This window comes from Marmota marmota, unplaced genomic scaffold (genome assembly GCF_001458135.2).
Source record: "Marmota marmota marmota unplaced genomic scaffold, marMar, whole genome shotgun sequence".
Classification (NCBI taxonomy): domain Eukaryota; kingdom Metazoa; phylum Chordata; class Mammalia; order Rodentia; family Sciuridae; genus Marmota; species Marmota marmota.
In genome coordinates, this window is record NW_026000079.1 from 747,298 (window position 1) to 768,985 (window position 21,688).

The following is a 21,688-nucleotide window of genomic DNA, read 5'->3' on the forward strand; positions in this document are numbered from 1 at the left end:
TAGAGTTTAAAAGAACTATAAAACATAAAGACCAAAAATAGGTAGATATTTGAGCAAACATTTCACATAGAGAACAGATATCTAAATCACAAATTAGAAAATTAGATGACTCTCATAATTCACCAGGGACATGAAAATTAAAATCTTATTAAGATGAATCCAACAAAATTGCTAAAATTCCACAAGATGGCAATACCTGCAATAGCAAGGACTAGATCATTGAGAACTCTCCTGTTGCTTGGTGGAGTGTGAATTGGCACAATCACTTTGGAAAATAGCATGGCCACATTTTCTAACCTGGATACTGTCTAGGCATGCCTGATGAGCTGGTAATTCCACTCCCAGGTATTTATCCCATAGAAATCCATGCATATGTACTGAGATCTATAGAAGAATATTCACAGCTGTTCTATTTGTTTTAGCTCCAAATGCAGGCAGAGACTCTGTTCCCCTTGAGGGTCCCCTACTGAACTGAGATGGATTCGTCTCTGTTTACCCTGTATGTTTTCCTCAGGGCACAGTAGTTCTAAATGTGACATCATATGCCAAAGGCAATGTGCATTAGTAGATACAAAGTTAAATGTCCCTTTAGGAGGACCAAGGTGTGAGTCCAGAGAGAAAAGGTGGGAAAAAAAGTATTTCAAAGAGAGAAACTGACATTCCTTATGGCAGCTAATGTCTTAGGGGCCTTGGTTGACCTGTGCACCAGCACAGAAACCTGACTTTTAAAAAATTATATAAGCAATTCATACACATGATGCATGCAAAACAGGATAGAAACACACAATGAAGTGGCTCTTTCCCACCAATAATACATCAAATATAACCATTTATTAGTGCTTTCCATGAAAAGGTATATTTATACTTATAAAAATACATTTATACACATGTATTCAATTTTTTCCATCTATAACAAAGAAATAATACTGCAAATGCCAATCAGCACCTCATGTTTTGTCCTCTCCCATTAATCAGAGTGGTCTAATCTTAGCATGTGTAGGTTTGCCTCATTTGGGGGAGAGGTGTTAACCAGGGACTGAACTCAGGACACTTAACCACCGAGCCACATCCCTGCCCTATTTTGCATTTTTTTTTTAAATTTTAAATTACATGTTTATTTCCAAATTTTCACAGATTAATAGATTGCATTTTCTTAGAAGACAATTTACAGGAGTTTGCAGCACTGATTTCTTATTAAAAAAAAAAGAGAGAGAGAGTAATGATTAGGATTTGATGATTAGGATTTGTAGATATGAATGACCATGAAAAGATGTCTTCCTGGAAACCAAACATACACAGATATTCCCACCAATCCAGCAACAGTGTCTTGATGATGAGCTGAATAAAGACATAACATCTTAGGTCACACCCAGATGCAGGATAAGGCTCAAAGCTGCAGGCAGCAAAATATTCTCAGAAAGGCAAGATGCAGGCATCACGGACTGCTGTCCCTCACAGATGCCCATTGTGCATTGCTGGCTCCTCATAGGAGTGCACAGCAACATGAAGCCAGCAGCTCACTCTGGGAGGAAGGGCCTCTCCTTTCTCAGTGACTCAATCAATGCATTACATAAAAGACAAGGTTCGAAAGAAACATTTGCTCCAAGGCACTGAAGGTGTAAAGTTTTTTTTAGAAAATACATAAAAATGAACAGACTAAAAAAAGAAGTTAATTATCAATGGAAGAATCTATCATTACTGTGACTAATGAAATAATTACCTCAGATAGATTATAATCGAAATGCATATTGAACAGACTGCACAGAGAGGGATTGCCTGACCAAAGCGCATCCCCATGGCTCTCGGGACTGGTTAGAGCACACTCACGAAACTTCTTCCTGAAGCCAGAGAAGCTGTGCATCGTTTGTATTTGTAATATCCTTCTCCAGTCTTCTTGCCCAGCTTCTTCTCTGCTACCAGCTTATTTGGTGATGTGCTGGGCTGAAACAGTGGGTTCTTGGCATCCATTTCATGCCACCCATCCAGAATGAACTTTGTAGTATCCAGTCCAACATAATCAAGAAGCTCAAATGGACCCATAGGGTATCCAGCTCCCAACTTCAAATTGCAGTGTCAATGTCTTCCTTGGATGCATCTCCTCCTTCATGCATCCTGATCGCTTTTACAAGGTATGGCACCAGGAGATGGTGCACCATAAACCCAGGAGTGTCCTTGCAAGAAACTGGATGTTTTCCCAAGGCTTTGCTAAAGTCCACCAGAGATTCAAATGTCTTCTGGCTTGTCATTGGTGTTTTAATGACCTCTACGAGTTTCATCAGGGGCACTGGGTTGAAGAAATGAAGGCCAGCAAATCGGTCTTGTCTAGTAGTGGCATTGGCTATGCTTGTGATCTGCAAAGAGGAAGTGTTGCTGGCAAAAATTGTATGTTCAGCAGCAAACTTGTCCAGCCTTTGGAAGAGCTTGTTCTTCACCTTCAGATTCTCCACGATGGCCTCCACCACCAGGTCTGTGCTGTGGACGACAGATGCTGCATCTGTGCAGGTTGATATGCTGCTCAGGGTCTTCTCCACAAACTCATCACCAGCCTTAGGATTTTCTGCAAACTTCTTCTTTGACATTTTCCTAAGGTTTTCCTCAATACTGTTTTTGGATTTTGCCAGGATGTCCTCAGTTTGGTCCACCAACACTACTGTGTGGCCACTTGCTGCAGCAACCTGGGCTATGCGGCACCCATCAGCCCGCCCGCGGATGACCGTCACGTGCTTGACGATAATTTTCTTCCTCGAGGCCGAAGGACCAGGAAGACAAGGAGCGCAGGAACTGCCTGGTTACGAAAGCCATGATGCAGGGACGTCTCTATTTTGTATTTTACTTAGAGACAGGATCTCACTGAGTTGCTTAGCTTCTCACTTTTGCTGAGGCTGGCTTTGAACTTGAGATCCTCCTGCCTCAGCCTCCCAAGCTGCTGGGATTATAGAGGTGAGCCACCACACCGGCTAGGTTTGCCTCATTCTTAATAGTTTGTCATTGTATAGATGGATTGGAATATTCTTAAACAGCCCCATGCTTCCAGTGTGCAGATAATAATGAATGATGTTACAATAAACATTTTTTATAGAGCTATCTTCACATACTTTCCTTAAGGTAATTTCCCAACAAGAGAAATATGGGGTCAATGGCATGCGGTTTTTTTAAGAACCCTAATCTTTATTTTCTCAATTTGATCAGAGGACAGGAAATCCTGATTGGTAGTTAACCATGGGTACTCCCACTTCCTTGTTTCTAATTTACTAATGCATTTTGCTCTTTTCAAAAAAGCATTTTCTCAGATGTGCTACTTGAGGTTGATGTGAACAGTGTACTGACTGTAAGATCAAGACCAAACCTGCTATTTATGAGAAAACTTGTCTTTGGGTCTCAGGTCTTGGTGGTTCCGGTCTTCATGCTGCTGTGGGTGACTCTACTGGTTCTGGGTGAGTAGATGACTCAACATGAGCCTGGGTTGGGGTCTGGGAAGCTCCTCTCTCCACCTGGCCCTGGCCCTTTCTTGGGGCCCAGCACCTGCTCAGTCTTTCCCACATAAAGATACTGTATTTTAATGTTTTACTGTACAGCTCAGGGTTTCCTCTAGTGAATTCAAAGAAAGTGGTCACGGATGGAAAAAAAATTCCTTCAATCTTACAGAGAAGGAACCCATAGCGCTCTATTAAGGTTTCACTTACATTTCTCTTAAACAGACACTTCATGAAGCCTTAGAAAGATATGTTGTGTCTGCTTGTTCTTAGTGTTTGATTCTGGGAACAGTCTACCCTCTTTCTGCAAAGGAGATGCATTTGTTCCTTGTATGACAAGGTCAGATCGTGGTGCTGGGCATGAGAGGGCAAGTCACAGCAGTGATTGACAGATTAAGAACACAATAGGGAAGGGGTAGACACAGAGGGAGGAGTGGGCAAGGCAAAACTTCAGGCACATGACATTCTCATTGTGCGTGTGCATAAGTCTCTGTGCAGTCATAGCTACGAAGTGGGTAGTTTTTTTTTTTTTTTTTGCCAAGGTTTAAAGGTTATAATTAAATGTTTATTAATTTGTTTGTCAAAACAAAATTTCAGTTATTGTCTATGGATAGCACTATCCCAGGTACTGGGGAATGATGAGAGGACGTGGGAGGTACCATTTCTGAGTGACCAGTGTGCAAGAAATAGCTATGGAACAGGATCCAGTGAAATCATTATGGAGATAAAGTTTCCAACTGATGGTGCAGGCAGATAATGAACTACACAACAAATGCTGATAACGACTTCATGAGACTCAGAGGGAAAGCAGGACGAGGAGGGGGAGGCAGGAGGGACAGAGTGGATATGATGGAGGAAAAGAGGACCCTACAGCTAGAAGGTGCAAGAGATGCTGGAATGTTCCAGAGACAGAGCACTTCCTCGTGTGGCACCACACAGAGGGATAGAACAGGAGAATGGCCAGGGGCATGCACTTTGGGTTCAAAACGCCATACTGTCGCCTATTAGCCGCTAAGCTTTCTGGCCTGTAAAATGGTTATAATCTTGAATAATCAAGAGAAGCATCCCTCACTGGATAAGCAATCTGGAGAACATTAAACATCAGCACTCTCGCCCTGCCTTCTAAGATGCTGCACAACTTGTCCCATCAAAGGATACCCTCTGTCAGAGTGCTCCATCTAAGTGTCCAATTCTAACCTTGCCACAATCCTCCTTGAAAACTTTCCATGGCTCCCCGTGGCTTCTATCATAAAAATGGACCTGCCTTCTCAGGCCCTGCATTCCTTTTTAACCTTATTTTCCCTGTGGTGCCTTCCAGACACCACCCCTCCCCCTGGCCCCCCTTTCCCTACCCCGTAACTCCTGGACCAGTGTCACTCTTCACTCCTGTGCCCTTCCTGTTTTGATTACTCTTCCCACCACCTGTTGCCACACACAAACACTAACCCTCCCCTGGCTGATCCCTACGTTCTCATTCATAGTTTTCTCCTCCTCCAGGCGCTTCCATGATCCACTCACCCTCTTCAACACACACACACACACACACACACACACACTCTCTGCACCGGGCTGGGTAGCCTTCCATCCTCCAATACCTCCCATGTAATTCTGTTGTTGTACTTAGACCCTGGGTTATATCACCAGGCATCACAATTCTGTTTCTCCCACTGCTCAACGTTTTGCTAGCAGATACCATTTTTATTTGCTCTTATTAGTTATGCATGACAGTAGAATGTTATTTTGACATATTATGCATATATGGAGTATAACTTCTCATTCTTCTGGTTGTGCATGACTTAGAATTACATCGGTTGTGAAATCATATACGCACATAGGAAAGTGATACCCGATTATTTCATTGTCCTGTCTTTCCTATCCCGACCCTCTCCCTTCCCTTCATTCCCCCTTGTCTAATCCAAAGTATTTTTATTCTTCCCTACTCTCCTCCCTTCATGTGCACCCTCATATCAGAGGGAACATCTGGACTTTGGTTTGGGGGGATTGGCTTATGTCACTAGCGTGATAGTCTCAGATACCATTTTTAAATTTATGTTAGAAGTCTAAGCACTGTGTTGTATATGAAGACATTTGAAAAATAACAATATTTTAGACATAATTTTCTTTTAATGGAAGAAATAATAAATGGATTGGGGAAAGGTATTATCCTTGAAAAACTGAAGAATCCATGCTCTGTGCTCATCTCTGGCTCTTTATTTTTATTATTTATTTATTTACTTACTTACTTATGTGTTTATGTGTTTATTCATTTATTGCAGCTCCTGTCAGTGAACAACTTGGTGAGTTCTCTCTTTTGCTCCTCAGTGTGTCTGGATAAGAGTGTCTCTCTAACATAAAACATTTGCCTAAAAACCCCTCCTATTTTCCATTTCTTTGCCAAGGCCGGCAAAGATGTGAAAAATGACACCTGGTCTCTTGGCATTGCTCAAGGGTTAGCATATCTTCATGGTCACCCTCTGCCCCTCCCTGGGTGAAGTGTTAGATCCACAGCCACTGACCTCGGCTGGGCCCTGAATTTATTCCTACTAGCGCTGGACCCCACTTATCCATGAGGCACTCCTTCAGCTCCATGGTCAACGTGCAGGGCTGGGGATAGGATCTTCTCTAATCAGCAAGCCAGGAGAAATCCTCTGAAAACATCCCACTGTGAGATGCCAGCAGGAATACCCTAACCTTCACAGCTCTGGAAGTCAGTCCTCCAGGAAATGTGTGGGGACCAGGCCAGGCCTGAAGACGGACTGCCTGTATCAACATTTACTTTAGTTGTGACTCATATCACTCTTCGGGCCAGAGGGTGTCTTGGATATTTGAGAATCCATGAATAGCAAGAACTCCCTACATTTCCTCTCCTCATCCCAAATCAGCTGCTTCAACTGTACCCTAGGTCATCTCTGGATTCCAATAGATAATTTATCCATTTCTTGTCCTTCCATAATTAGCTATGCTGGGGGTTTTCTGGACATTTGAGTTATCATTTATAAAATGAAGCTGTTAGGCAACTTGATCTCTTAAGCTTTTCTCGGTAGCAAAAATCCCTCGATAGAATTATCTATTCTTTTAAGGAAAAGTGCAAAATTGTGATTTTAACAATGCCTGTGTAAGCTCTGTCTGTAATCAGATAGGGAATGGGAATTAGCTGAGTTTTGAATTTAAGATTAAGACAAATGAAATTATCTACATAAAACTCATTCAGCCCATCGGGCAGTGACTCCAAGTAGCATATCCAGAGGATGTAATTGTCACATAACAGCTAAAGGCTACAGATGACACAAACACTACAATTTCTTCAGAGTGAATTAATGTCTCTAAACCTGGGGTGTGTGTGTGTGTGTGTGTGTGTGTGTGTGATGACAGGGGTGAGGGTCATTTTCCCATGACCCACTTCCACCACAGGTAACTAACCACAGACATCGCAGTGAATCCTCTTGAATTCACATTGTTCCTTGCTATTCTCTCTTCCCCTGGGGAGGTGAGTGCTGCGGGTTGACATGCACCTTTGAATGATCAGTGACCCTCTCAGGGAGCCTCTTGGGTGCTGTCCAAAGCTAGGTCCTCCTGTCTATCCCACAAGAACCTCTGCTGCTGGGACTGTGGGCACTGCCACCTCAGACTCATTTTCTCTCTCCTCCTCCTCAGTAACTCCATCCAAATCCATAATTTCCCTTCAATTTCCATGGACCGTTTTCTTCCAAGGAGAGAGCATGGATCTGACCTGCAAAGGATCTAGTTCCCACTCCCCACGGACAACAAAATGGTACTTTGAGGGAAAAGTATTAGAAAAAACCCCAAAAAGCACCCTAAGGGTTCGTGAATCTGGAGACTACAAATGCCAGGCTGATGGCTTGCCTGTAAGCGACCCTGTGCACTTGGAATTCTCTACAGGTGAGACAGAAGTAAAAGAAATAAAAACCTTAGAAATTATTTCAGACCATTTTCTCTCAGGCTGCTGACACCATTCACTTGGGCCGACTCTTGAATGGACATTTTTGTTCCACATTATAGTTAAACAAGGAGGGCGTTCACAGGCTCTGTGTGTAACCAGACAGGGAACAGAATTAGCTTCTTAAGTTTGAACATAAAAATTAAGAAAATTGATACTATCCAGATAAAATTCATGTAGCCCAATGGGCCGAGACTACGAGTAGTGTATCCAGAAGGATATCATTGCCACATAAGAGCTAAAGGTTATGGATGACCCAAACACTACCATTTCTTCAGAGTGAATTAAGGTCTTTGCACCCAGGCAGGATGTGATGTGGAAAGGGGGTGTTGTAGTTTCATGGTTTTGTGGGGGGAGGTTGTTTGTTTGGGGTATGAGGGAATGGAATCCAGGGCCCTCTACTATTGAGCCACATCCGCATACCTTTTTTTATTTTTAATTTTGAGACAGTGTCTTGCTGAATCGCTCAGGCTGGCCTTGAACTTGCATTCCCCCTGCCTTGGTCTCTTGATTCACTGAGATTACAGACATACACCACCATGCCCAGCTAACCCTGTGGTTTTCAAAATTTGACCTCAGTCAGAAAGCCTGGGAAGGTTTTGGGTTTGGGGTTTTTTGGGGGTGTTGTTTTGCTTTGTTTTCGAAGGGACTTGGTACTGAGAATTGAATTCAGGGGCACTAGACCACTGAGCCACATCCTCAGCTCTATTTTGTATTTTATTTAGAGACAGTGTCTCACTGAGTTGCTTAGCACCTCACCATTGCCAGGACTGGCTTTGAACTCTCAGTCCTCCTGCCTCAGCCTCCAGAGCCACTGGGATTACAGGCATGCACCACCATGCTGGGGTCTGGGAAGGTTTTTAATCATACTCAGGCCCTACCTTATATTTACTGAATCAATATGTATAGACTTGCAGGGCACAGGGGCCCATGCCTGCAATCACAGCTACTTGGAAGAATGAGGCAGGAAGATCATAAATTCAAGGCCAGTCTGGGAAACTTAGCAAGATCCTGTCTCAAAATAAAATTTAAAAGTGCTGAGGATGTTGCTCAGTGGTAGAGTGCTTATCTAGAATGTACAGGGGTCTGGGTTTATTCCTCAGTATTTCAAAAGAAATAACTTATGGGAGTGCAATTCAAGAATTATTATGTTTTATAAGCTGCTCAGGTGAAAGGAAATTTGGGTTGAAATTCATTTGAACAGTTCCTATACATTAAGATGTGTAGTTTTAAGCCATATTACTTACTTGAAATAATAAGTGGCATAATGATTTGTCACATTTATAGCTATCGATGAAGAATTTCCTGTTTGTCCTAAAACCACCTGTTATAAAGTTGAAGTCATATCATCCCAGTTACAATGCCCTTTAATTTAGTGAAAAAGGAAACAGTGTAGTAACATAATAATTTCCCTCTTAAACATTTACCTATTAAAGGGATCATAAATATCCCCCAAAATGAAAGACCCTAAATGATCAAGAGAAGAAGATTCATTAAATGAATTACAATGCTGCCCCTAAAAGAAAACTGTCCCCCATTGAAAATCAAGCTCAGTAATGATATTACTGAGGGAAAATATTCTGACATAGTAAATAAAGGGCAATTTATCAAATATGTAAATATTATTCCAATTCAATAAAGGAGAAAAAAATACACAGAGACCCTCACATATTTGAACATGGAAGAAAAACAATTGGAAGCATCTCCGGGCAGTGAGATGGTAGATACTTTTTACTTACATTTCTACTTTCCAGCTTTTCTCAATTGCATATGTTCATTTTAAAATCCAGGGGGGAAATGATAAGTATTTTAAGAATCCTTGGAATAATAATAAAAAGAAAGAGGAAACAGTGGGATGAACCAAATAACTGGTCTTATTTTTCCTACAGCTCCACTGATCCTACAGGGTCCACCTTATGTGTTCGAAGGAGACTCCATGCTTCTAAGGTGTCGGACAAAAGCAAAAACTGAACTGAATACTGTAGTATTTTTTAAGAATGGTGAACGCCTGATGTTACCTAATAATAGTTCTGATCTGCACATTGATGATGCCGATCTGGCGCACAATGGTCACTATCACTGTGGTGGCTATATACACAGGTGCTGTGCAGCTTCTTCCAATAGAGTCAGCATCCAAATCCGAGGTAAGGCTTTCATTGTTTTGTAAGTGGGTTGGTGAGAAGGAGGGCGCCTGAGGTTGCAGAGGTAGACTAGGAAGAAGAGGGTGGGCTGGGGTGCCCTTGAGAGAAAGTGCAACTGTGCTCTTTGTGCTGATGGACGGCAGAACTCAGAAGTGGTGGTGCTACAGAGGTACTTTTCCCTCCAGTGCCTTTCCAAGCCTCACTCTTCTGGGGACTGCTGTGATCTTTCTTTCTAGTGCTGTTTCCACGTCCCGTGCTGAGAAGCAGCTCCTCTAAGCCCACGGAGGGAAGTCCAGTGACGCTGACCTGTCAGACTCAGCTCCCTCCAGAGAGGTCAGATGTCCAGCTCCAGTTCTGCTTCTTCAGAGACAGTCAGGCTCTGGGGTCAGGCTGGAGAAGCTCCCCAAAGCTCCGGATTCCCGCCCTGGGGACAGAGGACTCAGGGTCCTACTGGTGCCAGGCAAAGAGAGTGAATTCCCACCTTCTGAAAGAGAGTTGGAAGATCTCCATCACTGTGTGGGGTGAGTCTCAGTGGGTCCTGGGATGGACAGGGGACGGGACTGGAAGAGTTGTGTGCAATCGCACATCAGTTTGGTTCGTGTGGAATGTGCTTCTTCCACGTGTGAGAATGGGAGCTGTGTGACAGAAGAGGCCTCAACTCTTGTGGACATCTTAGAAGAGTTTAGAGAAAAAAAAAAAAAGCTCAGGAAAAGAGAGACAGGGCTCATTTTTCTTTCGCTGCCTTTAGATACAACTCTTCTTTGAAAGCTCTCTTCCCTGATGCCCTGTATTTCCTGCTAGGTCTGTAGTCATAAGCGATGGCTGGGCTGACTAGACTCTGCTCAGCCAAATGGACAGACTTGGAACACTAGGTGCCTGGAGGCAGAGTGCTGCAGGACAGGGAAATCCAAGGACAAAAGGTTGGGGAATAAAAGGTTCCAATTTGATGTCTCTAAGAATGGTGGTGTGCCCATTTTCATTTTTTCCCAAGTTTCTAAAATTGTAGACATTTTCAAGCATGACTCTCATCCAATGGCCAAATGGTTCCCTTTATGAAATTTGGTCTGTCTCATGGAAAATATATTTAAGCATTAGGAAGGGACACATGGTCTGTGGTGCCCAATTTCCTGAGTGAGCCGGGAACGAAAGTGATAGCATTTCCCATAAATTCACCCCTGTTCCTAAGAAAAACAAAAGTCCAATGACACTTTCTTCTAAACTGACTAAATCCTATTAATCTTGCAGTTCCAGGAAGCAGAATTTTCTAGGGTCACTAGTTTAAGGAGAAACAGTCCAGCGAAGGTGGAGAGGGGATTTATTGTCCAATAGTTAAAACTCAATAATTCCTGACAAAGTTTTCCCCCAACCTCAGGTTCTTCTCCCCCTCGGTTTAATGATCTTCCTTTGTTCTTAAAGACCTGAGGATAACTCAAAAAGCACTGCCCTAAGCCAACATCACTACCAAAAGCCCATCACAGATGAGCCTACATGACGGGACTGTCCTGGCCCCCAATCCTTTGACCTCATGTGTCACATGCTAGACAGGTTAAGAAGGGTGTGCTCAAGGGCAAGCCTACTAAACATGTCAATAGTGTTCCTTTCCAATTAGCTCTTGCTGTCACTAAATCCCCAGGACAATCTCCTTTGATGCCAAGTCTCCCTGCCCCCTGCACACCCTGGTCATTTTACTCAGCTGTTTGGGCAGCAGATATCACCTCTGGGATGACTGACCATGTTCTATCAAGGTGTGGGTGGACATGAGAGCAGGATAGACGGGGCTAACTCTATTCCTAGGCTGGACTCTCCACAAGAACATTAGGAAGTAGAGGACCTCCCTAGCCAAGCAGGGACCACAGCCTCTCCAACCGTCTCCCTGTTCCCAAGGACAAGGTAACTCCACTTCAGGCTAACCTCATATAGGGAATCAGCAGATTCTGCCATTTCCAGCCTGTGACTCTCCTCTATCCACGAGCACCCCACTGCCTCGAGGCTCACGTATATATATATATATATATTTTAATTTACTTAGGAGTTACTGTCAAGGTCCAAATACGCACTGTCCCAGCCTTAGGACCAGTGTTTGAAGGGCAGAAGCTGACGCTCATCTGCTCAGTAGACAGGCTCCCGGGGCTCATCACGTTCTCCTGGTATAAAGTCAATCTGGGGAAGGAAACAAAGATTCACACATTCTCAGAAGCAGAATTCAAGATCTCCATGGTGAAAGGCAGTGACGCTGGGGACTATTACTGTAAAAGTCAACAGTAGTCCCAAAAGTTTTACCAGCAGGCTGGTAACCATCAAGCCACGGGAAAGCGAGTGCTGCTGAGTGTCATCCAAGGAATGGATTACCAAACTGCACACAGGGGTCCTCTGTGCAGACCACAGGCAGTCGGGTGGGAGTGGACATTGACATCCAATGCTCTGAGAAACCTTCCAGGAGTTAGTCAGAGTCTAGCAGGAAAGAGCTAAGGACAGAAAGGGTTGCGGGCCGTGGGAAGTTTTGGAAACTCTCAGACATAGAGAATAAAGAAAACGTTCAGTGGTGAGGAATATGTCTGCACCCTTCATATTTACCAATCCCTTTGCAGTTTAAGCAACGTTCAGTGCCTCTTAAGAATGAAAAGCAGAACAATTAGGATGTTAGAGTCAGGACTGATCTAGGACCACGTCTCTTGACAAGGCCCTTGACTTAAGGATCTTCAGGGACCCTCCCTGCACACATGTAAATAGAGATGGTCAGAGAATGGCCACAGGCAAAGCCCTGAGACCAACCCTAATGAAGTGCCCCCAAGGACATCATCTCCTCTGCAAAAGGGGGACAGGTCACCTGACGAGGGTGGCAGGAGGGAAGAGGCAGCGGTCTGATGGAGAAGGAATAGACTGGAGCAGACCAGATGTGCCGCAGTCTGGCTGGGCACAATTCAGGAGCCACTTGTCAAAAGAAACTAACTTTATTTTTAGAACCACACATGCCAAACAAAACAGCTCCTCAGGAAAAACCCTCAGAGCCCAACTGCCACCACCGGCTTCCCACAAGCCTCTCCTACCCCTACTCCTCCTGCTCTTGAGGCCCATCGGCTGGGTCGTGTGGGCGGAGCCAAAAAAAGTCCCCCAATGATCAGCTCTGTAGTCTGAAAGGGCGGGGAAACAGCCCAATGAGCATCACCGCAGAGGAGCCAATCAGCTAGATGTTGCTGGGGCTGCTGTGAGCCAATCATCAGCTGGCAGTCTGAAAGTTTGCTGGGGACCCTTGGGCTGTGGCTCTCAACACAGATGGAGGATGGGGAGGGATGGGGAGAGAAGCCTGGGAGGTTGCTGGACCACCCTGAGGGCCAGGAGAGACTAGAGTCTGGCCATTTGCTCTGGCCACAGATGGGAATTACAGGGAAGAGGCAGAAGCAACGGTTGACTCATTTTCTCTCCCTCAGCTGCTGTGTCTCAGCCTGTCCTCACCCTCAACCCTGCTAAGAACTGGCTCCTTGAAGGAACCTGGTTGACACTTCACTGTGAAGTCCAGAGAGGTTCTCCCCCAATCCTGTACAAGTTTTATCATGATTCTGTCTCCCTGGGGAGCAGCTCAACCCCCTCTACAGGAAGAGCATCCTTGGGCATCTCTCTGACCGCACAACATTCTGGGTTCTACTACTGCACTGCTGATAATGGATTCAGCCCCCAGCGCAGTGAGGCTGTGAGGCTCTCCGTCTTGGGTAAGCCCTGAGTTCCTGCTAAGCCCATCCCCAGTCAGATCCTTCTCTCTCAGGCCCCTTCACAAGTCTTCGGGAACCTTCCTGCTTCCTATCACAATCAGCCTAACACCCTTCTGGACTCTCAGCAAACCTAGGCCTCAGAGCTTATCCATCCCTGGCTCAACCTGACCCCATGACAGCTCAGAGACTCCCCCAGATTTTACCCAACACATTTCTTTTCACAAATCATCACTTCGTGCCCTCCGTCTTCTGAGCCAATTTTTCTTCACTTGACGCACAGATGCGTCACCTGTTTCTCCCTAACACACGTACTTCAGCTGCAAGCACCGCCATGCGGGCAAATATTGGGCAACACCATAATTTCTCCAAAGAAGTCTCAAGCAGTTACAGCTCTCACAGTAGGTCTGCAGAGGACTGGGTGTGAAAGGAAAGAATATGACGATTCCAAAACCAGAGCCCCCAGCCTTAATGCATCCACTAACCCATTATAATGTTTTATTATGTCCTCACACTTAGCAATATCTAAAACCTCTCTACTTCCTGTTCCTTGTCTGTCTCCCTCAATGTCAATGGGATATAAGCTGTACGAGTACAGGACCTCATGGTATAGGTCTTCCCTACCTCCGTGAGCCTAACAGTGTGTGACACTGGGCATTTGGAACTCTTCTATTCTTGTGCAAGAATAGAATAGTGTTTATCAGAGGCTGGGAAGTGGTCGGGGGAGAAGATGGTTAATAGGGGTGCACTTGGAAAGGGGGGATATTTCTAATGTTCTGTGGCACATTGGGAGGGTACCTATGATTGACAACAACTAATTGTCTACTTCAAAATAATTAGCAGAGAAGATTTTGATGTTCCCAACACAAAGAAATAATGAGTGTTTGAGGTAATGGATTAACTAATTATCCTGACCCTATACATGTATCAAAATAGCACACTATGCCCCAAATATAGATATGATTACTATGTCAATTAAAATTTTAAAAATTATAAGGAGAAAAGAAGATGACATAGTACTTTTATGAAGAAGAATTGCTACAGAAAACAGGAAAAAAACCTCTCAAATTCTTCTAGATAGTCTCAATACAATTAGAGAAAATATGGACTCAAAAAAAGTTCAAAAAATAAATTAAAGAGGTCAAAGAAGAGATGATAAGACGATAAAACAATAAGAAGAGATAAGAAAACCATTCAGCAGAACTCGGGAGAAACAAAGAAAATTACAAAGATGTTTTAGAAATAAAATCCAAATGTAAGGCAATAAGAATAGAAGAGATACCCCTAAAAAATGTTAATTGAATGAAGAATCATTATGAGAAAACAATACAGAATGCAAAACAGAAAAAGAGGCAAAAATATAATATGGAAATCAGACAATAGATACCCCATGTTTGGATAATTAAATGCTTCTAGTGGAAAAACATTTTAAAAACATTTTTAAAAATAAATAACAGATTTCAAAAACAGATTAGAAAACCAAACTGAAGAGAAAAACAAAACTCAAAGATGTAATTTGAAAATTTCCTAAAATGAAGAAAACATTAGCATGTACATAAGATTATCTCAATTAAGTTTTTGAACTTCAGAATTAAAGTGTGTGTGTGCGCGCACACGCGTGTGTGTGAAAGAAAGAGAGAGAAGAGAAGCAGAGGGGAAAGGAAGTGGGGTGGAGCGAGAGAGAGGGTTTTTGGAAAAAATGAGCAGTCATCTCAGAAAGAAAAATATCCAGTTGGTCCTTGACTTTGCACAATAGTCGATGCCGAAGAGAGAAGTGTGGTGTCCAGACTTGGACCTTGAGGAGAGGCATGAGAATGGAGAATTTTATATCAAACTGAAAAGTCACTGTCAAAAATGCAGAAACTCAGGGAATTTAGGGCCCTTTAACCATTCTTGAAAAAAAAAATTACTTCTTGAGAAAATCCAGCCCCTCAAGATGTGAATCAACATAAAGGACATATAATGAGGGAAACGTGATATGAAAATACAGACTGAACCTAGTAGATCAGAGTTTCCCAACCCTGGCTGCACATGAGAATCACCTGGGAACTTGGCAAAAATACCTGTCATTAAGCTCCTCTCCAAAGAAATTAAATTCAGAATTTCTCAAGTAAGACTTGAGAAACATTATTTTTTAACACATATTCAGGTGAGAATATTGTACCAAGAAGGTTGAAAACCACATATTTCGATTGTGAAAACTATGGTTATGAATAGAAAACCACGGTTGGGGCTGTAACTTGGTGGTAGAGCGCTCACCTAGCACGTGTGAGGCACTGGGCAAAACTCAGCACCACATGAAAATAAATAAATAAAATAAAAAGGTATTGTGTTCATCTACAACTAAAAAATCTATTAAAAGAAAGAATAGAAAACCATTACAAACACTGAGAATTTAAAAAATATATGTGTAATGAAGAAAAATCATCTGGTCAGAAGCAGAAGAAGAAGTAAAATAACAATTATTTTCTTGTGATCACTATTATTTCATAATGGGCAACAAAAAAGAATTGACTTGACAATTTTTTTAAAATTAATGTTGCTTCCAAGCAAATAATCATCTAAGGCGACGAACACACCAATTGCCCTGATCTGATCATTACACATTGTATACAATATCAAAATGTCACACTGTGCCCATAAATACGCACAATTACTGTATGTCAGTTAAAATGGAAAACGTTTTATAAAATTAATAACAAATTTCAAAATTTCCATTTTATAAATCATTTCTGAGTATTTTTAGAAATTCATTAATGGGTTAGTAAAGTTACATGGAAAACTAACTAGCAGCCTGTAGAGTCACACAGGAGAGAATGAGTGAATTATTCAAGTGGAGTGACTAGAAAAAGAGAATAAATAATAAATATAAACCTAACTGAAAAAGGTATGAGGAAACAGATACTTATTTGCCCCTAGTGCAGGTGTTAATTGGTCCCCAACGTTTTAAAGAATAATTTATCATTATTTAAACTGTTCATATACCTCCTCCAAGAAATTCTACTTCTAAGAATTTATCCTAATGCATGCACAAATATATAATGATATATCTACAGGATCACTTAATGCAGTACTACACAAACATTTTAAAATTATGACCTAAACATTCATTCAGAAAGAATTGCTTAAGTATATTATAGTAAATCAACACAATGGAATATTCCGAGGTCTGTAAAGTAGGTAATATCTGTACAGAATTTTACATACATAAGAGTTGCACTTTATTGTATATAAAGAAATATACTTTGAGGCTGGGGTTATAGCTCAGCGGTAGAGTACTTGCCTTGCACTTGTGAGGTACTAGGTTTGATTCTCAGCACCACTTAAAAAATCAATAAATAAAATAAGTAAAGATATTGTGTCCACCTTTAAAAAAATTCTAAAATATATATATATATATATATATATATATATATATATATATATATATATATATATACACAATATATATAAACTTGGTTCTTTTAAGTGAATGGTGCAGATCGTTCGTAAATACCACAGAAAGAGGCTCAGGGTAGGTTGCTAAGGCAGAAAGCAGGTTGCGGAAGAGTGTGTATTGTGATCCCCTGCCTGTGGTTTTCACTGTATTTATGTGTTGTTGTGAGTAAGTGTATTTGTACATAGAAACGGCTTAGAAAGTTATTAACACATACGCAACTGAGGAAATCTCTGAAAAATAAAAATAAGATAAATGATAGAATGTTTCTTATTTATTTTATATAATTCTGTAAATTTAACATTATTTTAGTGGAGAACTGTTTGAAATTTTTTTAAGAAGACACTAATGTCAGCTAACATGTTTTCTCTCCTCAGTTCCATTGTCCCGCCCTGTCCTTACACGCAGAGCTCCCATGTCAGAGCCTGTGGTGGGGGACGTGATGGAGCTTCACTGCGAGGCCCTGAGCGGCTCCCTCCCAATCACATACACGTTTTACCATGACGATATCACCCTGGGGAGAAGAGTGGCCTACTCTAGAGGAGGAGTGTCTTTCAGACTCTCTGTGACTGCAGAACATTCTGGAAACTACTTCTGTAAAGCCAGCAATAGTGCTCAGACCCAACACAGTGACACAATGACACTCACTGTCAGTAAGTTGACCTTTCCCACTAACAGCAGCAGAAGGAGCAGACCATAGCCCACCAGACCATGTAGGCGAGACTGGAGCTCAGAAGCACCCCCTGGGGGCTGTCATGGCAGGCCTGCTGCCTGCACAGCCACATGGAGAGCAGGTGTGCCTGGATTCTACAGGTGGAGGAGCGTGCACCTTCCTTTCTCAGCTGTACCTTCCTTTCCCAGCTGCACCTTCCTTTCCCAGCTGGACTTTCCTTTCTCCAGCGGTTCTTTGATTTCTCCAGCTGTACCTTTCTATCTCTAGCTATACTTTCCTTTTTCCACCTGTACTTTCCATTCTCCACCTGTACTTCCCTTTCTCTAGCTGTACTTTCCTTACTCGAGCTGTTCTTTCCTTTTTCTAGTTGGAGAATTATTTCTGAAGCTGTACTATACTTGCTATAGGTGTTCTTCCCTTTCTCCAGCTGTACTTTTCTTTCTCTAGCTGTACTTTCCTTTCTCCAGCTGTACTTTCCTTTCACTATCTTTACTCTCCTTTCTCTAGCTGTACTTTCCTTTCTCCAGCTGTACTTTTCTTTCTCCAGCTGTAATATCCTTTCTCCAGCTGTACTCTCCTTTCTCTAGCTGTACTTTCCTTGCTCTAGCTGTACTTTCCTTTTTTCTTTCTCTAGCTGTACTTTCTTTTCTATAGCTGTACTTTTCTTTCTCCAGCTGTACCTTCCTTTCTCCAGCTGTACTCTCCTTTCTCTATCTGTACTTTCCTTTCTCCAGCTGTACTTTCCTTTCTCCAGCTGTACTTTCCTTTCTCCAGCTGTATTTCCTTTCTCCAGCTGTACTTTCTTTTCTATAGCTGTACTCTCCTTTCTCTATCTGTACTTTCCTTTCTCCAGCTGTACTTTCCTTTCTCCAGCTGTTCTTTCATTTCTCCAGCTGTTCTTTCCTTTCTCCAGCTACACTTTTATTATTCTAGCTGTACTTTTTATTACTAGCAGTGCTCTGAAGCCATTGTTATGAAAACGCACAAAATTCTCCCTAGCTTCTCCTGCACCTCTGTCAGAGCAACCTGGGTCCCATCCAGGACCCCTGCAAGGAAATTTTCCAACTTTCCTACTCTTGCTTTTTTACATGTCCCTTTCCATTCAGCAATATCACCAAGTCCCACTGTCATGAGCTGAGCATCTGGTCACATCTCACTGATCCACCTCCACCCATTGCTTCACCATGGATAATTTGAGAAAAGACTCAGCTACCAGGCGGTATCACAGAGATCACCAAAGACCTCCATGTATTTAGATCCCTTAACCATTTTCATCCCACCATCATTTTATGACTCTAATGACCACATGTCTATGTCCATGACCAACACCATGGCCTGTCCTTTTCCCACATCCATCATCCACTCCACATATACACAGGCCTCCAACCCTAAAAGACCATTTTAAGCACTTACTACTCACCGTGACCTCCAGCCCTTCCAGCAACTTCTTCTGTCACTACTGTCCTCAGACCTCAACAGAACTCCCAGTTCAGTCACTCTCCTAATCCCTCCCTAATCCATCTGCCAAGAACACCTCTGACTCCTACCATCAAGTTCAGTATTTGTCTATCTCTCCACACAATAACTATGCCCCCTTTCCCCCAGGTATGGAGCAGGGGATTCTTCTCCCGGTGTCAGTGAACATTTCCATTTGATCTCTACATTCCATCCTCTCATGCATCCTCAGAACCTTCATGAAACCAACTATCCCTTTCTCACTCATGACTCTCTGCATCTCTCCTCATAGGCTCCTTCCGTGGGCATTTGACTTGCTCCATTTCTCTCACAGCTAGAAACACCATTGCTTGATCCTGCTCCATCCACTGCTCATGATGCCTCCTTCATCCAAATCCACAAGGCAGAAACTGAGGGGTGTTCCTTGAATCCTCTCTATCTCTATTGCCACCATCCTAGTCAGAGCCTTCATCATTTCAACTACTTCAGTGACATTTAACTACTCCTCAATTTCACATCAGCCCCCACTACTGTCCTTTTTGCATAACAAGGTCAAAATTCTCATACCATTGCTTAGTGAAGAAGGATCAAAATCCTCAGCATGGTGTGGGAAGCCCTGCATGGCTCTCCAGCCTTCCCTCAGTGCTACCCCCACCTATGCCCACCTTCTTCCCAACCCAGAACCTTTGCACATACTGTCTACCTGCCTCATGTCCTCTTTCCTCCCTCTTCCCATGGTTAATTTCAAAAGCCATGAGAAGCTTCCCCTGACTCATCTGTGCTAGATCCAGTCCCAGTATTCAACCTTTCTTAGCACCTGATCTTTGGTCTCAGTTATCAATGCTTTGACTCTAAATTTCTGTTTTGTTCAGTTTCTGCCTACCATTTGGAAGCTCTGAGAGCAGGGTCTATGTCTTTCTCACCATTGAATATCCATTAGATACAGCCATTGTTAGAACTTATGGATACCTTGTATTCAGTAATTTGTGATGAATAAATATAAAAATGAGCAAATACACTGCAATGCCCATCCTCTTGTGAGTCCTGTTTCTAATGTAGCCCAGACTCAATTCCATCCCTGGTTATATATGCCACAGCTCTCTCCTCTCCTTCGTTTTCTGTTGAGCTGGTTTCTCCATCTCCCCTTCATCATTTGACTTATCAGATGCACAGGTTTCAATTTCATCCCTTTAGATTCCTCAAATATGCTTGGGTTTGTACATCTCAGTTCTCCAAACCACAGGTAAGAACTACACACATGTCAGTGTTTCCTGAGGTCTGAATAAGGTTCTGAGAATGTGTAAAGGATGAGCTCTCATTTGTGTCACAAGGTCATTAGAAAACAAGAAAATAACTTTCCTGTTTGAAATGTCTTTAGTGTGGAAGAATATATTCAATCAGAAAGGCTAATGGCTGTTTTTCCTCCCCCAGTTTCATTGTCCCGCCCTGTCCTCACCCTCAGGGATCCCAGCGTCCAGCCTGTGGTGGGGGATGTGATGGAGCTTCACTGCGAGGCCCTGAGCGGCTCCCTCCCAATCACATACACATTTTATCATGAGGATGTCAACCTGGGGAGCAGAAAGGCCCATTCTAGAGGAGGAGCATACCTCAGTCTCACTGTGACTGCAGAACATTCTGGAAACTACTTCTGTGAAGCCAGCAATAGTGCTCAGACACAACGCAGTGACACAATGACACTCACTGTCAAAAGTAAGTTGGCCTTTCCCAGTAACAGCAGCAGAAGGGACAGACCATTGCACCACCAGCCCCAGTAGGCAAGACTGGAGCTCAGTTTCCACAGAAGCACCCCCTGGGGGCTGTCGTGGCAGGCCTGCTGCCTCACAGCCACATGGAGAGCAGGTGTGCCTGGATTCTACAGGTGGAGGAGCGTGCACCTTCCTTTCTCAGCTGTACCTTCCTTTGTCTAGCTGTACTTCCCCTTCTCCAGCTGTACTCTCCTTTCTCCAGCTGTACTATCCTTTCTCTAGCTGTACCTTCCTTTCTCTAGCTGTACTTTCATTTCTCTAGCTGTAATTTCCTTTCTCTAGCTGTTCTTTCCTTTGTCTAGCTGTAATTTCCTTTCTCCAGCTGTACTTTCCTTTCTCTAGCTGTACCTTCCTTTCACCAGCTGTACTCTCCTTTCTCTAGCTGTAATTTCTTTCTCCAGCTGTACTCTCTTTTCTATAGCTGTAATTTCCTTTCTCCAGCTGTACTTTCCTTTCTCCAGCTGTACCTTCCTTTCTCTAGCTGTACTTTTCTTACTAGCAATGTTCTGTAGCCAATGTTATAAAACCTCACATACTTCTCCCTAGCTTCTCCTGTTTTCTGCCAGAAAAACTTCGGCTCCCATCCAAGACCCCTGCTAGGAAATTTCCCAACTTTCCTACTCTTGCTTTTTTACATGCCCCTTTCCATTCAGCAATATCACCAAGTCCCACTGTCATGAGCTGAGCATCTGGTCAGATCTCACTGATCCACCTCCACCCATTGCTCCACCATCGCTAAATTTGAGAAAAGACTCAACTACCTGTTGTATCACAAAGATCACCAAAGACCTCCATGTATTTAGGTCCCTTGGCCATTTACATCCCACCATCATTCCATGACTCTAATGACCACATGTCTGTGTCCATGACCAACACCATGGCCTGTCCTTTTCCCACGTCCATCATCCACCCGACATATACACAGGCCTCCAACCCTAAAAGACCATTTTAAGCACTTACTACTCACCATGACCTCCTGCCCTTCCAGCAACTCCTTCTGTCACTACTATCCTCAGACCTCAACAGAACTCCCAGTTCAATCACTCTCCTTCTCCCTCCCTAATCCATCTATCATGAACCCG

General features: G+C 43.0%; 2 protein-coding genes and 1 pseudogene across 2 annotated transcripts in view; 2 read left to right on the forward strand and 1 right to left on the reverse strand.

Annotated features, from left to right (window-relative positions):
* Positions 1 to 1,086: 1,086 nt before the first annotated feature.
* On the reverse strand, positions 1,087 to 2,817 carry LOC107156664 (annotated as a pseudogene).
* Positions 2,818 to 3,259: 442 nt separating this feature from the next.
* Positions 3,260 to 21,688, forward strand: part of Fcrl5 (Fc receptor like 5) — a 36,075-nt gene continuing 17,646 nt past the window's right edge. Inside the window, exons 1-9 of the mRNA XM_048814938.1 lie at positions 3,260 to 3,434; positions 5,750 to 5,770; positions 7,128 to 7,373; positions 9,321 to 9,575; positions 9,809 to 10,093; positions 11,602 to 11,820; positions 13,001 to 13,279; positions 17,090 to 17,365; positions 20,272 to 20,550. Coding sequence (XP_048670895.1) covers positions 3,356 to 3,434; positions 5,750 to 5,770; positions 7,128 to 7,373; positions 9,321 to 9,575; positions 9,809 to 10,093; positions 11,602 to 11,820; positions 13,001 to 13,279; positions 17,090 to 17,365; positions 20,272 to 20,550 — 1,939 coding nt within the window. The 5' untranslated portion in view covers positions 3,260 to 3,355. The remainder of the gene's footprint in view (positions 3,435 to 5,749; positions 5,771 to 7,127; positions 7,374 to 9,320; positions 9,576 to 9,808; positions 10,094 to 11,601; positions 11,821 to 13,000; positions 13,280 to 17,089; positions 17,366 to 20,271; positions 20,551 to 21,688) is intronic.
* The window catches only part of LOC125620240 (Fc receptor-like protein 3), a 4,774-nt gene continuing 2,804 nt past the window's right edge, over positions 19,719 to 21,688 (forward strand). Inside the window, exon 1 of the mRNA XM_048814652.1 lies at positions 19,719 to 20,550. Coding sequence (XP_048670609.1) covers positions 20,250 to 20,550 — 301 coding nt within the window. The 5' untranslated portion in view covers positions 19,719 to 20,249. The remainder of the gene's footprint in view (positions 20,551 to 21,688) is intronic.